Raw genomic sequence first — 16006 nt, forward strand, 5'->3', positions numbered from 1 at the left:
TCCCGCCTCAGATGTGTGTGTCACCAGCCAATAAGCTTGTGCCTGGACTCAATAAAAAGGGCAAGAGTAGGGAAGTGTTCCCATCTTGGAGGAGCTCCAGTCTTCACCTTTGACATCTGCTCCCCTTCACCCTTCCAATACACTTGAACTGATAACTCTACAGAGTTTCCAGGCCTTCAGCCTTCAACCGTTACTTGATCTTCTGGGTCTTGTGGACTCCACCTCTGATCCTGTGAGCCTATCTAGTAAACCTCCTTGTACAATTATACACATTTTCTATTGATCCTGATCCTCTGGAGAACCCTAACTAACACAGGACAGGAGTTCAGTGTTTGGGTCCCAGGATCGTGGCAGCTAGTACAGACCCCAGCTAGCGAGGCACCTAGTAAAAGTATGTTGGGGAAAGAAATAGGCCTGGCACCTGAAAATGCACTAGCTTTTCCCTGGAAACCCCCAACATCTCTCACTGGAATTCTCTTTTTCAGTTTAAATGTAAGATAATACTGGCTCAAAAACTGAAACTGAAGATTTCAGAGCTGGCCAGAAAAAGAAATAATGTGAACACTGAAATACTGGCAGTCCTAACAGTTCACTACTATTCCCATTTGCTGAGCACATACTATATACCAGGCACTGTGCTAGCTACTGATAAGAAAAATTCTTACTCTGACCATGGTAATGGGAATAAAGACAGCATCTCTAGAATTACTCCTATCCATTAATTATGTCAGAGCCCAGAGCTATGTTCCAGGCACTGGTCTAAGTTCTTCCCATGTACTGTTCAGATTATAAGTACAATTAATTTCTAGCTTATAGACAAGCAAGTTGAGACTTAGAACGATTGAGTTAGTGTGGTCATGTTCCACAGCTAGCGTCTATGAAGTCCAGGTTCAGATTCCTGTGGTCGAGTGCCTGCCCTGTCTTACTGACTCCCAGGATGCTTTCCTATGCGATCATTGCCTTCAGATCATGAGGAATTTGGGATCAAAATGCACACTGGTAGTGCACACCTTTAATCCCAGCAGTCTGGGAAGCTGAGGCAGGAGAATCAAACGTTAGAGCCCACCCTGGGCAACTTACCAACCTAGTGAGACCCTGCATCAAACTAAAAGATATAAAAAAGGCTGAGGATGTACCTTAGTGCAAAGGACCTGGATTCAATCCCCAGTGAAGCCAAAAGAAGCAAGGAAAAAGCAGATTCCCAGGCCTGCAGCTGAAGAATCAGAATCTCTGCAGGAAAAGGGAACCCAGAAATTCCTACCTGAAGCCGCTCACCCAGGTAATTCAGATGCACAGCTGTTACATCTGTGTCTGGGTGTCTCTCAAAGCGTCATGCAGTCACAGGTGGACTTTTTCAGATGTGGCCGGATCTAGAGTGTGTGATGGTGGAATTGATTCGTAGTGTAATGCTAGGCTCAAGGGCACTAGAGTTAAGGGTATGAGTGTTACCCACACCCTAAGTATCCTGGATAAGGGAAAGAAAGGGCTGTGGTCATCCTTTGCTTGTTTTGCTACCTTCTGCTGGCCATGAACTATTTCTCCTCTGCGATGGCTGTCTGCCCCACCACCTTGCCTTGGAGCCAGCTGATGCTGGACTGGAACCTCTAAACACTGGGAGCTGATAAACCTTTCCTCCTTTAACTCTCAGTATTGGGTATTTTGTCTCAGCAAAGAGAAAAGTAACTAAGACAGCAGTAGAGTTTGTGACCACAACACAAGCTGCATTTCCATCCTCTTCATGCCAAACAAGGGGCAAAAAAGAAAAGAACAGAAAGGAAGAGAGGGAGGGAGGAACTTGCCCCAGGTTGGACTCCTTTTCTGCTCAGGGCAGCTCAGCACCAAGGTCCCCCACGTCTGTCTTTGGGGGTGCCTCGGTGTGCTCCCCCAGTACTGACGGCCTCATGAACCTCCGTAGGATTCAGTGGCCCTCTGTGCTAGGGATACCTGCCGAGATGGTGCCCTTTAGGCAGCCAACTACCAGCAAGAGCAGTAAGATGAAATGTAACTGCGGCCAGGGTCAAACCAGAACGCTGATCCCTGTCAGATCAGGGCACCGCTGCCAGGGCAGCTCCAGCAGGCAGGTGGGCAGCTGTCTGCGGACGGGGACAGCAAAGCAGCAAGGGGAGGGGCAGAGACTGCAGGAGGGACCTGGGGATGGGACTCGAGGGTGGGGACACCGTGGCTTCTTCTCAAGGAAGTTACTGGGTCTCAGTTTCCTCATCCTGTAAAAGGAAAATAGTATTATCATTAGAAGGCTATTAATGCTGTCGCCCGAGGTTTATTGAACACTCTCTGTGCGTCAGACACTGTCTCTGTCTCTAGTCAGTCGGTCCATCTTCATTACAAATGTCTGTGAAGTCACTTTGCCCCTTTGACACTGACATGTGAGGAATGAGCTGTGGCGTGGTTTTGAAACTTGCCAGCATTTTCCAGCAGGGAACTGTGAAGCCAGAATTTGATCCCAGATCCTCCTCGTGCCGACACTTGTCCTGATATTACCCAGAGCTTCTCCATTGTCCCTTTCACTTCTGGTTTTTACGACCATTTGCCTCACAGGAACTGTTCATGTGGGACTGCCACATTCTAAGCCTCCACGCAAAACACCAGTTGGCCCAGACGTCTGGCAGGGAGTTGGCAAAGACCCACCCGTGGCTCTGTCCACGGAAGACTTGTCACTACACAGGGCCCCAGAGGTGTCCAGCAAACAGACAGAGCCTCAGCTCAGCTAAGCATGAGCCAGAACACCGATCCTAGGGCTGCCATCTGCCTCCCAAATGTCCAAACTGGGGAGAAGTACTGCGGAGTGGGTGGGTAGGGGCTTTCAACCCAGACCTCTAACGCCAGCTCCCACCATATGCCCCTCACTCACGCCTACTTCTGAGCTCAGGGCCTTTGCACTGGCTGTGACCTCTTCTGAAAATACCATTCTCCCTGCCTGAAAGAAGCTTCTTCCTTCTTCCTCTTTGTTGTCCTAGTCTCAGATCATGATTCCCCTCTTCAGGGAGGGCTTTCCTGACCACTCTAAGGAAGTAGCATCCTGAATCCATCTCAATCCATCACCTCCCCTGCCTAACTTCTTTCATGGTTCGCAACACCATCTGAATGCCCTTCCTTACTCGATATTTGTAGATGTGCTAGAGCAGTGCCTGGCACATGGTTGATTCTCAGTGAATATGTGCTGAATGGATGGATAAATGAATGAATAAATGGGAACTCTTACTTTGCTTTGCAATAAAGACCCAGGAAACTATATTCATTCTGGTTAACAAAAGTAGAGACCCCAAGAAATAGCAGCATGTTTGGTAACAACTTAACAACCTCCCTGCAGCTATATCCACACACGTTGCTGGGCACCGTTCCAGAGCTAAAGAGGCACTAATAGCTTTTATGCAAAGAGGTAGGAGCACAGGCCTGCCATGTCCCTGAGTCTTGTCGGCCTGCATTATCAGATTGGTTACTGTGTTAATTGGTCCTGTCTCACACAGCCACTTCGGGCTTCATTCTGCATGTCTGGGATAGTGACAGGTTCCTATACAGAGAAGACAGGTCCGGGGAGGAGTGTGGCACGTGACTTCCCCGGACCTGTACAAAGGCAGCCACACGCTGGAAAGAGTTAACCTGCAGCCTGGCCGTCTGTGCTCAGGACCCAAAGCTGGCCCAGGAATGGGCGGGGAAGGCCTGGGGTGGCTGGGCTTGCACCAACTGCCTCCCCCAGCACAGAGGAGCAGATGCGTGCCCAGCCGGACTGAGGGTGGTGAACTCCAGGTGCCTTTCGGAATGGCTGCAAAAGCCCACACCTGGAAATCACTGCCTGCCTGCCCCTCCCTGGCAGGTTGCACTGGGGAGACGCTCTGGTCATCAGAGGAATGAGCCAGGAGAGAGCCATTCGCCAGCCCGCCAGCACTTGGTAGGAAGCAGAGGCGAGGATGGACGCGGTGGACAGCCTTCTTGTGAATGGGAGCAATGTCACACCTCCCTGCGAGCTCGGCTTTGAGAATGAGACCCTCTTCTGCTTGGATCGGCCCCGGCCTTCCAAAGGTAGGTGCCAGAAGCTGTTATTTTAATTCACAAAACTCCTGAGTTGAGGGGAGCTAGCCGCCAAGGCAAAGCTGATAAAGAAAACATAACAAAGTCATTGTGAGGCGAGGCTGGGTAAAGTCCTACACACAGAAGTTTGGCTTAAAAGATCAAAAGCAGACTCGAGTCAAAAGAATCGTACCCTTCCCCCGGGGAGAGTTGGGGACCCATGTGTAGGACTAGGGGAGGACAAAAGCAGCGGGAGGCAGAGCTAAACGTAGCGAGAAAGGAGTACAAGACTGGCAGCCTGAACTTACAAGCACCACAGAAAAGGTGCTGTCACGACAGAGCAGTTGCCTTTTCTTGGGCGAACCTAGCGTGACGAAGTGATTACAGCTAAATAACGCTTAGCCCCTAAGAAAGAAAGCTGGCACTATTCAGCCGCGTAGTCCTTAAGACAAAGTGGTATCCTGAGAGACCCTTTAACAAGCCAACCTTTCAAAAGCCACTGAATCACCCCGTGCTTTGCTCAGTTTGTTTCTGCAAAATGTTGTCTATGTGGGAAGCGGAGGGGCCGTTGGCGGGGGAGGCGCGCAAGCGGCACTAAGATTTTAGCATTCTGCTCTCATCGCCTGCCTCCCGCTGCTGTGTCGTCCCTGTGCCTTGCAGAGTGGCAGCCGGCGGTGCAGATTCTCTTGTACTCCTTGATCTTCCTGCTCAGCGTGTTGGGAAACACGCTGGTCATTACAGTGCTGATTCGGAACAAGAGGATGAGGACTGTCACCAACATCTTCCTGCTCTCACTGGCCGTCAGTGACCTCATGCTCTGCCTCTTCTGTATGCCCTTCAACCTCATCCCCAGCCTGCTCAAGGATTTCATCTTTGGGAGCGCCATGTGCAAGACCACCACCTACTTCATGGGTAAGCTGCTGCAGGGCTGTTTGCAGGGCTGACTGCAGACCCACCTCACTGCCAGCCCTTCCCTAGCCCTGCTGAGTTCTGAAACGCTCAACATCTGGCTGTGGAGGGCTATATGCAAGGGTACAGGTGCTGGCTTTGTGGAGGCCAGTCCTCCTACATCCCCAGGGCTCAGCTCCTTGTCCTGTGTCGGAAGTCCAGATGGAAAACAGAGGAGGTTCGGGATGTTTGCTCCAGCTCAAAGGGAGAAGGGTTCAAAAGTATAGGGAGAGTGCTGGCCTTGCACGCACAAGGCCCCGGGTTCAATCCCCAGGACCAAAAGCAAACAAGGTGACTTCAAGTTGCTGTCTTTTCTGGGAGTGGATGATGGTATCCTGATCTCTCCCCGGCTTGGGGATGGTGACTATCACGGAGGAGCACTCTTTGCTATGGGGCTCTTATTTTCTTTGCCACCCGAGGCTATTTTTAAACCAGTTTTGTCACAGGTGTAGTTTCTCTTCTCAAGACTCACTTCCCAGATTATTCCCCAAAATGGTCAGGACCATCTCAGGCAAAAGGTGAGAGGAAAGGTGAGAGAGAGTTACACACACACACACACACACACACACACACACACAAAGAGGTCTCTGCCCCTAACGAAGAATTGAACGTGTGCCCGGGAGCTGTGTATCACTCTGGCTGACAAAATGATGGCTTCATTAGAAATCACAAGAGCTAAAACTCTGTGAGTACTTTTCTGTACCAGATATTGTACTAGTGCTTTTACTCCCTGCATCTCCCGACCATTCTGTGGAGGAAATACAGTTATCCTCGCCCCCCTCATCAAGGAGAAACAGAGGCACAGAGAGGTTCCAAGCTGCACACAGGTGATAAGTGACACAGCAGGGATTTGAACCCGGAGTGGCAGGGACCACCACTACCATGACGAGCGTGCTGCCTCTGCTGCCTGCTGTAGTTCTCCTAACGCACAATAAAAGCATGTTTCTTGGTCTCCTCTGTCCACCAAGTTGCTATAGTTCTTGGCCATTCTGAGAGCTAGTTGGGAGACAGGGAGAGGTGGGAAATATGGGGGAACTACTTTCTTGTTTTGACCCAAAGCTTGTGAAATACGCAGCACTGGGCTGACCTAGGGCAGGCTGCAATGACCAGAAAGCTTTGAGAGCCTTTATTTTTTCAAACTGAGGAAGTGGGGTCCAGCACAGATAAAATGAAGATGAATTACTGATCCTCCTGCCAGGAACAAACAACCAAAACAATGTCTCTGTGTCCACAGCCTCAGAAAATATTTTTTTAATGAAAAAGGACCCTTGTTAAGTAACCAAGCAATGATAACACCTGCTATTCCACAGTGCTTTAGATTTGCAAGGTGTACCCTGTACATCTTATGGGGTATGATTTGAGGATGTAAAAGAAGATTGCAAGTGAGTGTTTGCATGGTCACACAGCAGTGAGAAGGCCATGGATTTTTCCCTTTAATATGGTTAACTATGTGTTATGTGAGTTTTGCCTCAATTAAAAAAAATAAATAAACAGGCAAAAAGAAAAGCCAATTCTGAAAGTATTTGGGATGCCATACTCACTTTGTTGGATTTCTAGTTCCAGGGACTTGGATTCTTTGAGTTTTTTGTGGTCTCTTCAATACTATTATTAGCATTTATTAAACTATTTATATCCAAAAAGGGACAGTGAGTGCTGTCCTGACTGTAATTATGAGTGAGCTCACAGTTACAGTGAATCCACTACACAGAACAAAAACTTTATAGTGCTTGGGTGTACCCTCTCAATTCTAAATGCCATTAACTTTTTAGGGCGAAGTCCAGGAAAACATAGCCAATCTTACCCCATAGTATCAGCTTTATTTAATGGCTTTACAGTCAGAGACTCCTTTAAGACCAAGAAAAGTTAGGGCCAGCATTACAAAAATAAGTTTAATTTTGTACATAACTTCAGAGCATTGATTTATAACCATATACATAGTAAGGCTCTAAGGAGTCAGGTTAAGAACTCTGTTTTCAAGTCTATATTAATCCTAAAGTTTGAGAAATCATAGGGAGAAATGCTCAAAATTGACAGAATTCATGGCTAAAGAATTCAAAGGGAAACTTTCAGAGGTTGAGATGTTGTAATAAGTATATATACACAATACAAATATTAAGAGAAATTAAACATGGTTTTTATTACTATGCCCAAATATATGTCTTTACACATAATATACTTGGAGTTTTTCACACTGTAATGGTAATGCACACCCTCTTTACAAAATAAAGAACAGCAGAGAGAGTAAAAAGGAAGACCCTAGTGCCCCTACCCAGAAAAATCTTTAGTTACTGCATGTAGCTTTTCTCTTCTATCTTTTTTACTACGTATTTTTCAACAGATTACATTTTAAAAATAAGCATATTTCTCTTTTTTAAAAAAACAGCTTGTACTAGAAATTTTTAGAAAATTAATGCTTCCAGCTCAGACTCCAGTGACCTTTCAGGGTTACACAGTCCTTGAGAATCTCAGTTTTTCAGGTCAGTTTAACCATGCGGATCGTGAGATTCCATGTCTAGTTTCGATTAGCGTTTTTCTCTAGATTTCTCAAAATCATTTTTGGCAAGGTAGCAATGTATTTTTATTCCCTTGGTTATTAATTAATGGGCACTCTCAGCCTAAGCAGGAGTTAGACTGCAATCAAAGCTCAATGAACTTATCTGAAAACTGGCAGTAGATGTATTTGCGAGTACATTTCCTTAGCTGCCTTAAATCCTTTTGGACCGAAGCTGGGAATAAATCCTCTCTTTCAAACACACATACACAATATTTCCTTCTCCCTTTGATGTTAAACCCGTGCCGATCCGATGTGCTTAAAGTTAATGGGCAAATAAACTTTGCATTTCAGCACTGACATGACCGGCTTCCTTGCTCCTTCGCAGGCACCTCTGTGAGCGTATCCACCTTTAATCTGGTAGCCATATCGCTGGAGAGATATGGAGCAATTTGCAAGCCTTTGCAGTCCCGGGTCTGGCAAACAAAATCGCATGCTTTGAAGGTGATCGCTGCTACCTGGTGCCTCTCCTTCACCATCATGACTCCATACCCTATTTACAGCAACTTGGTGCCTTTTACCAAAACTAACAACCAGACCGGGAATATGTGCCGCTTTCTCCTGCCAAGCGATGCTATGCAGCAGACCTGGTAAGGCAGCATTGTGTCTACTTTTTATACAACTTCATGTAAGTGTATAACATGAAATACCAGAATGCTTTGTTCAGAACGGTTGGGAGATTGGTGTCACAGAGGCTTTTTGAGAAGGTTTATTCTACCGTGGCTCTAAGCATGGCAGTGAGAGCGAACACTTCGGTTGAGTGCTCCATTTTAAATGCCACACATATATTGGTTCAATGAATCCTCCACAAATCCTGTAGGGTAGGTACTATCATTGTGTCCATTTTACAGATGAGGAAGCTGCGGCTTGGAAAGGCTAAGTTGCCCAAATTCACAGATCTAGGCCAGGGCAAGAGCCTCTGTGCAGAATGCTTCCAAATGATTGAGTGGACGGTAGGCTGGATAGCTCAGAGAGCTACAATTTTTTGAACAACTGAAGACAGCTGCTATACAGTTTTCCTTAGAGCTGCAGCTGCAGTGTTCATCCAGATAGTGCACCAGAGTTAGGTGGATTCTAATACCAGCTCCTGGGCTTTCCTGCTGGGTGACCTTGGACAGGCTCCCATAAGTAGATCTTCAGGTTCTTCATCTCTACAAAGAATTAATTATACAGAGCTTTAAAATCTGACTCGTTGGGTTGCTGCATGATTCAAATGAGAGCATGTATAGAAAACATCATTATAAAGGGTGACACAAATGCAGGGTGCTTTTGCTAATTCCGAGGATGTTTCAGAAGCAGGGATCTAGACATTCAGAGCAGCTCAAAACTTCGATCACATCTGCTTTCCTTGCCTCCCTCATTCATTCCAACCAAGTAGCGCACGTGCGCGCGGACAGACACACACACACATACACACACACACACACAGAGAAGAATTATGCCACAAAGGAGATTGATATTTCCAAGACCTGAAAAGGAATCTTATCAAAGCATGTCCAATTGCAATGAGAAATGGCCCAGGCACTGTAAACCTCTGACAATTTTATGGCTTTATCATGCTACCTTACACATGCCAGACTGCACAAGTGATTTAGGGGCCAGACTCATAAAGCAGGAGGCTGTGAATCCTCAGGCATCAAATGTGTTTAGAGAAAGCATAGCTCTACCCACCGGGCATGAGACCAAGTGTGCCGCTGCATAAGCTTGTCAGGTCTTGGCAGTGGACGCTCATGGCTCAGAAGCAGCCAGATGCTACATGCTGTAAGACCAAAAGGAAGTTTCTCACCATCCATAGCTAAGTGTCTGACTATTTTCTTGTCAAAAAGTCGACAAGTTATGAATTTTGATGCCTAAGAATACAGGGTCTGTAGAATTGTATTACTTGGGTTCAAATTTCACGTCTGCCACTAGTGGTGTGACTTTGGAGAAGTTATTCAGTCTCTTTAAATCTCAATCTCCTCACCTGTAATATAGATATTAGGAAAACAGTATCTACTTCAAAGGTTATTATGGTAGTTAAATGTAGTAATACACATAAAATGCTTAGTGTAGCAGGCAGCACATAGTATAAGTCCTTAATGAATGTAAGCTCTCATTATGTTTAATTTGGTAATAGCCTCAAGATATGGTTCATCTACTCTCACTATTTCTTAAGCTTTTCTTAATAGTTATTTTGAGAGTTGGGGGGGTCTCTTTATGTGGACCCCAGGCCTTGAACTCCTGGGCTCAAGTGATCCTCCCACCTCACCCTCTTGAGCATCTGGGACAACAGGCACAAGGACTCACTCCAGCCTGTTCATTATTTTTAATATGTAAACTTGTCTCAAGCACAGAATTAGGCCAACCTTTTTCTGTTTAACTAGTCCCTCATAAGGGTCTTTATCTTGAAAGAGAAAAGAAATAAACAACTTCTAATGACTGAACTGCCAGACGTGGACTTTCTGATAATCTTAAACACTAAGAATAAATGCATCTGCTCGGGTCAGTTAAAATAAAGATGTCCCCTCGTCACTCTTCCCCATTTGAGTTTAAAGGCTGAGGAGCTGCTGGTTACTGGGTTTCCTTTAATGTTATCAGGCACACGTTCCTGTTACTCATCCTCTTTCTGATTCCTGGAATTGTGATGATGGTGGCATATGGATTAATCTCTCTGGAACTTTACCAAGGAATAAAATTTGATGCTAGCCAGAAGAAGTCCACTAAAGGTAACTGTCTTACAGCTGCACGTCTCTGCAGGTTTCCTATCACTTGGGTGAGTCTACCATGAGCGCATGCTGAGGACACTGGAGATGTTTGAAAGTATTCTCCGAGACTGTGTGGCATAACGCAGTCATGAGACCCCATCTCTGTATTTGTTCATCTGTAAAGTGGGGAAATACAGTAATTCCTCTCAAAAGGGTGCTGAATGGACTAAAAGAGAATAATACACATATAACTCAGTTATGAAAGGAGGGCCACATGTCCCTTCTTCCTGTGACATTGCAGATGGATCCCTTTAATGCTTACTGCATGCTGTGAGCCACTGTACTGGGGTCTCTCGAAAGGCATTAAAGAGAAACAAGCCCAGCTTTTTGTTGCTTTCTCCCCATCTCTCTCCTCTCTCTCACCCACACTGCAGAAGCCACAGAGCCTCACACCACATCCCATCCCCGCCACTAGCCACTGAAGTTGTCCCTGCTACCTGTGTTGACATAGCCTTTCCCTTCCTCTTTCCCCACCACCCCTTTGATCAGCTCTTTACTCTGGAGATAACTAAGTCACCTTGCTTTCTGTGTTTTTCCTTGACTTTTTCTCATTTATCTAAAAAGCCATCGAAACTTACAAGTGGGCAGGAGCTTTCCCCTGGGGAGGAGGGGAAAGAAGGAAGAGAGTATGAATATTCTTTCTTTTTTCCCCATTTTAAAAACTCATGTATGATTGTGAGTGCTAATATTCATTCTATAGTAATGTTTTATCCTTATAATCCTTATGCAAGATATTATTTTATTCTGTATTATGCTACAGGTACATGATTTTATTAGTCTCATGTAGCTTTTCATTCATAAAAACTCATGTATGGTTGTGAGTGCTAATATTCATTCTATAGTAATGTTTTATCCTTATAATCCTTATGCAAGATATTATTTTATTCTGTATTATGCTACAGGTACATGACTTTATTAATCTCATGTAGCTTTTCATTCAAGCTGAGAATGAGTGTAGTGCCACACTTAGCCCGTGTGGGCCACAGCGGTCTGTTGGCTTCTCCTGTTCTCCTGGCCCCCTGGGTAGAGGTAGGTGGGGGCTCCATGACCACTGTCAGGCCTGACCTACCTTCTCAATAAACGATGTCATTTACCCATCCAGAAAGGAAGACGAGCACTAGCAGCAGTGGCCAACTAGAGGACAGCGACGGGTGTTACCTGCAGAAGCCCAAGCACCCCAGGAAGCTGGAGCTTCGGCAACTGTCCCCCAGTAGCAGCGGTGGCAGCAGGATCAACCGCATCCGGAGCAACAGCTCCACTGCCAACTTGATGGCCAAGAAGCGGGTGATCCGCATGCTCATCGTCATCGTGGTCCTCTTCTTCCTGTGCTGGATGCCCATCTTCAGTGCCAATGCCTGGCGAGCCTATGACACCGCCTCTGCTGAGCGCCGCCTCTCGGGGACGCCCATCTCCTTCATCCTCCTGCTCTCCTACACCTCCTCCTGCGTCAACCCCATCATCTACTGCTTCATGAACAAACGGTTCCGCCTCGGCTTCATGGCCACCTTCCCCTGCTGTCCCAACCCGGGTCCCCCAGGGGTGAGAGGAGAGGTGGGGGAGGAGGAGGAAGGCAGGACCACAGGGGCATCTCTGTCCAGGTACTCCTACAGCCACATGAGCACCTCTGCCCCGCCCCCGTGAGCTGGCCCCTGGGCCACCCAGTGCTGCAGGAAGGAGGCCACCGGAGGAGGAAGAAAAGGAGAGAGCAGAAGGAGGAGGACGCAGAAGGGAAGAAGGAAGGCCGGGTTTCCCGAGAGCACTCTCCATTGTCTGCGTTTCATCCTTCTTCTGTTCCTAGAGAGGAAGTCCTGATCCAGGGAGGCCATGACTTGGTTTCCAGGTAGTCCAGGCAGGATATTCTCAGAAACACTCACCATCAGAGAAGCCAGGGCAGGCTAGTGACAGGAGTCCACAGAGTCACACCGTAAACATAATTGCCAAGCATATATTCAAATGCAGATGTGGACCCTACAGAGCTTTAGAAAGTTCTGGAACACTCCATATCACTCTCCACAGCAACACCTTTCTATATTCTGCTGCTTCTGCTTGTGCAGAGCTGTGGGGGCTGCTTTGTCCCAGGAAGCCCACAACTTTCAAGTACATACTGCAGCCGCCCGTCTTCCTGCAGTCACCTCCTTTGGCCCTGTTCTGTGGGAGGAAACCAGTCTGGTGGTCTACATCTCGAGCTCTGGTGGAGGGCATTCAGAAACACAGGATTATGTCATCATCACAACCACTGAAGGAATGTTGTCCTGAAGAAGGAATTTAATAGAACTCATATTTCTACAAAGAAAAGAGATTACAAGGCAAAAAACTACATGGAAGAATGTCTTACCTTAAGGAATGTTAAGTCCAGATGGTGCACTGCAAGTGTTTTCTGCTTCCCCTTTATATGGTGATTTTGAACCTCATTACTTCACTGCCTTAACTTAATTTCCCATATTTATCTCCACGTTCGTTACATATAGGTATACTTTTGGATGTGTTAAGAAAAAAGAATCCTTAAGAGATGTTGGAATTTAGCAAGTGTTACTCATTTTATATTCCTGCAGAAAATAAGGAGTTCTGTGTGAACTTTGTTTGCAAAATTAATGTTGAATTCTCTCCATCCTAAGTTAGAAATCTCAATTTAAAATAAGATACCAGGGAAGTGCCTTTCTAGAATAGTATGTGTCAGTCCAATCTACAATGTTTTTTTTTTTTTTTTTTCTGAAGAACAAAATTGTCCAACCTGCTAAAATAAATCAGCATCAACACTTTTGACAGAAGCAAATTTGCATAATGGTGTGGGAGATAAGCAAACACAGAAAAAAAAACAAAGAAAGTGTGTGGCTTCCTGTCTCCAAGCATGTGTTGTTTCATTGGGGTTATCTGTACACACTGACCCAGGCTGATAAGCTGTGGGGTGATTTCAACCATCACCCCCCCAAATCTCAGTGTGGAAAAGGCGGGGAGTGACAAGAGGTGATGGGGTAACAGGTATTGTGTAACTTGATACGATGCGGGGGTCACATTTGCTCTCTAGTGGGTAACAGTCATGTGCTAAGAAGAAACTGAGAGTGTGACTGTTGGAGAGGACTTTTCAAGCCACACTGTTCCTTCTCTGACCATGATCTTACTTTTCTTTCACTAACCATCTCAAGGTTGCTTTTACCATTTCAAGGTAAAAATTTAACCGACTAAAATATGCATTGCCACAAAGGTAGTGGGAAAAGGTATACGAAAGAAAAATGTCATCAGTAGCTCAGTGTGTCTTGCATTAGTTACAGTTTTCCCACCGGAAGAATAAGTCTTTCCCTCTGACAGTGTTAACATATAAACAAAACAAATGCCCCCAACTATTGGGAACTTCTGGAATTTCCAAAGATATATTGACCTAAAAAATAAGGTCCCCTAGCTTAGCTAATTAAAGTACAGATACCAAGCTAATTCTAATTTCAGATAAGCTATGAAAAATTTTTAGTATGACTATGTCCCGTGCCCTAAAATACATCCTGTATTTTAACTTTCCACCCTACTTTGAAATATTTAAAAATACAAAACTACAAAGACGATTTTGCAGTTATAATGCAATAAAATTCCCCTACTCATTTAATTTATTGGAAAGTCTTTTGCTTAATGAAAGCCGTTTTTAAAGGAGAAGAAAAACAATTAACTTTCAGGATCTGTGTCTGACCTTTGGAAAGGTCTGGTTTTACTGACTTTTTAAAAATTTAATATAATGCTCTTCTCCTACTTTGTTAACTGGCTTTATTTCATGCTAAAGTAGATTAGGAACTAAAGTGGCCATAGAGTTAAAAAAAAAAAAAATATATCAATTTTCTGGTGTTTTCTAGTGGCTTCTGGTAGTTTCCTCCATCACCTGAGTGACGTTAGGGCACTGGAATGGAGAGTTATAGCTTTGTCCTTTAATTATATCCTGTGTATCAGTGGCTTCTTGTGCCCCATCACCGTGGTAACCTCTCCTAATAAACCTGTTGGTGGTGAATGAGCAGTGTCTGTGAGTCTAGAGCTCTGTTATACACATCCCTATATGCTTAACAGATATCCCCTTCCTTCAAGTAAAATGTAATCCTCATTACATGAGTGATGGTGGCTGTACTTCCCCCAATACCCCCACAGCGTGCATGCTCAATAAATGTTGTGCGTAACTACTGTGAGTCCTGTGCTTTTGGTGGCTTCTCTTTCCATTCACAGCTGTGCATCTCAACAAGAGGTGGCTTATTCTTAGAGGGGAGAGGAGGCGAGCAGAATTTGACAAGCATCTTTCCCCTCTAGCTGTCTCCCCACCCAAGGTTCTGATGGGCCAGCATCTGCAGCCATCTCTGCCTCTCTCCTCTCCCCTGTGGTCTGCGGGGAGGGGGACACAGTGACTGGAATCAGAGACGCTGCTGGTGGGAGGGTGCTGTGCCTGTGAGCGGCACCGAGACCCGGATGGACAACGGTATCTCCCAGCTTGGCTGCTTCTGCCCTTGTTCTCTTGGAGAAGAACAGTGAAAACCCATCCCCATATTTCTAACCTGGCTGGCTCCTTAGGGCCAATAAATAGCAAAGCCCATGTGGCTCCGTTGGCTGCTGCTCCTACCCATTTTCTCTGCTGCATGGTCCTCCGGGTGCCTTGCCGGGCCATCCCCCAACTCACACTGCATCCACCACCTCCTTGTGACTGGTTTTCAGCACCAAACATGGCACTCTCTGCTGCAATTTGACTGGGTGTCCTAGACCTCTGTGGCTTCTCAGTCCCAGCGAATACCCCGCTTTCCCACCCCAGCTCTTGGAAGCCCAGTCTCCTTGTAGAGGAAGTGAGGTGGGACAGGTACAATTATCCGAATCCGGCATTGGTCAGAGCACATTATGGGTACTCAATAAGTGCTTCAGGGCATAAATGAATGAATGAGTGAATGAATTTGAATGGAGTTGTTCCTCAGTACCACACCTTTCCCGGCCACTGTGGGCAGGGCACAACTTTCCACGCAGAGGCAGAGTGTACAGTAATGATTATTCAAAGCCAAGCTGTCCAAGAAGTCACATTCTGATTCCATATGCCCATAGCAAATCTTACTTTTGAGATCATTACCCATAAAAGCCACTGCTGTGGGTAATGAAGATTAAGTCCACAGATCTGTGTCTCAGCCCCACTGGTTATCACTAACATGCTGCACAGCTCCATACCAGCTGCGTCCCTTCCCTGGGGGTCAGTTTTCTCTTGCACATAATAAGGGATGAGGGGCTGTGGTTCCATGTCTGAGACTACGCGACTCAGTGGGTCAGAATCTGCTCTCCTTTTATTATACAGTTTCCCCTCAATTTCATTGGCTTGCCGCTCACTGCAGTCAGAGAAGCTTGCTGTCACCCAAGCACACAGCAGCTCTGAGGGTGGTGGTGAGGTGACAAAAAAGAGACCCAGAGAGTCTCCAAGCTCTCAGCCCATTCCAAGTCACAGCTTCCCAGAACCACTATAGGAGGCTCCTCCTGGAATGGCAGCCCCATTGCTGTTGAAATACAGGCCCAAAAACCCCCTCCTCAAATACTTTTGGCCTGAGAAGGGGAGGTGTACCAACACCGACTGAAGCTCATTTCACAGAGGCACTGTGCACGTGCCCGGTGACACAGGTGACAGTAAGTATTGGGAGATGGATGAGCCTAGGTAGCATGGGCTTTATTTTAATCCTCCAAGCTGCCTGGCAAGCCTGAGGTCATGAGTTCGATTCCCGGTACCAAAAAAAAAAAAGCATCA

General features: G+C 46.1%; 1 protein-coding gene across 1 annotated transcript; it reads left to right on the forward strand.

Annotated features, from left to right (window-relative positions):
- The first annotated feature begins 3731 nt into the window (after nucleotides 1-3731).
- On the forward strand, nucleotides 3732-14387 carry Cckar (cholecystokinin A receptor). Its single transcript, XM_005392028.2, has 5 exons — nucleotides 3732-4038; nucleotides 4687-4938; nucleotides 7854-8115; nucleotides 10103-10230; nucleotides 11372-14387. Exons 1-5 carry the CDS (start codon nucleotides 3927-3929, stop codon nucleotides 11908-11910), a joined length of 1293 nt encoding a protein of 430 aa, XP_005392085.1. The 5' UTR covers nucleotides 3732-3926; the 3' UTR covers nucleotides 11911-14387.
- Nucleotides 14388-16006: the final 1619 nt, after the last annotated feature.

The sequence above is a fragment of the Chinchilla lanigera genome, unplaced genomic scaffold (genome assembly GCF_000276665.1).
Source record: "Chinchilla lanigera isolate Chin_1 unplaced genomic scaffold, ChiLan1.0 scaffold00042, whole genome shotgun sequence".
Classification (NCBI taxonomy): Eukaryota; Metazoa; Chordata; class Mammalia; order Rodentia; family Chinchillidae; genus Chinchilla; species Chinchilla lanigera.

Bases quoted from the DNA above. Each gene is read 5' to 3' on its own strand.
- Cckar (XM_005392028.2), top strand. From the start codon at position 3,927: ATGGACGCGGTGGACAGCCTTCTTGTGAATGGGAGCAATGTCACACCT. The intron at 8,116-10,102 runs GTAAGGCAGCAT...TAATGTTATCAG, and splicing joins GATGCTATGCAGCAGACCTG to GCACACGTTCCTGTTACTCA. The intron at 10,231-11,371 runs GTAACTGTCTTA...TTACCCATCCAG, and splicing joins CCAGAAGAAGTCCACTAAAG to AAAGGAAGACGAGCACTAGC.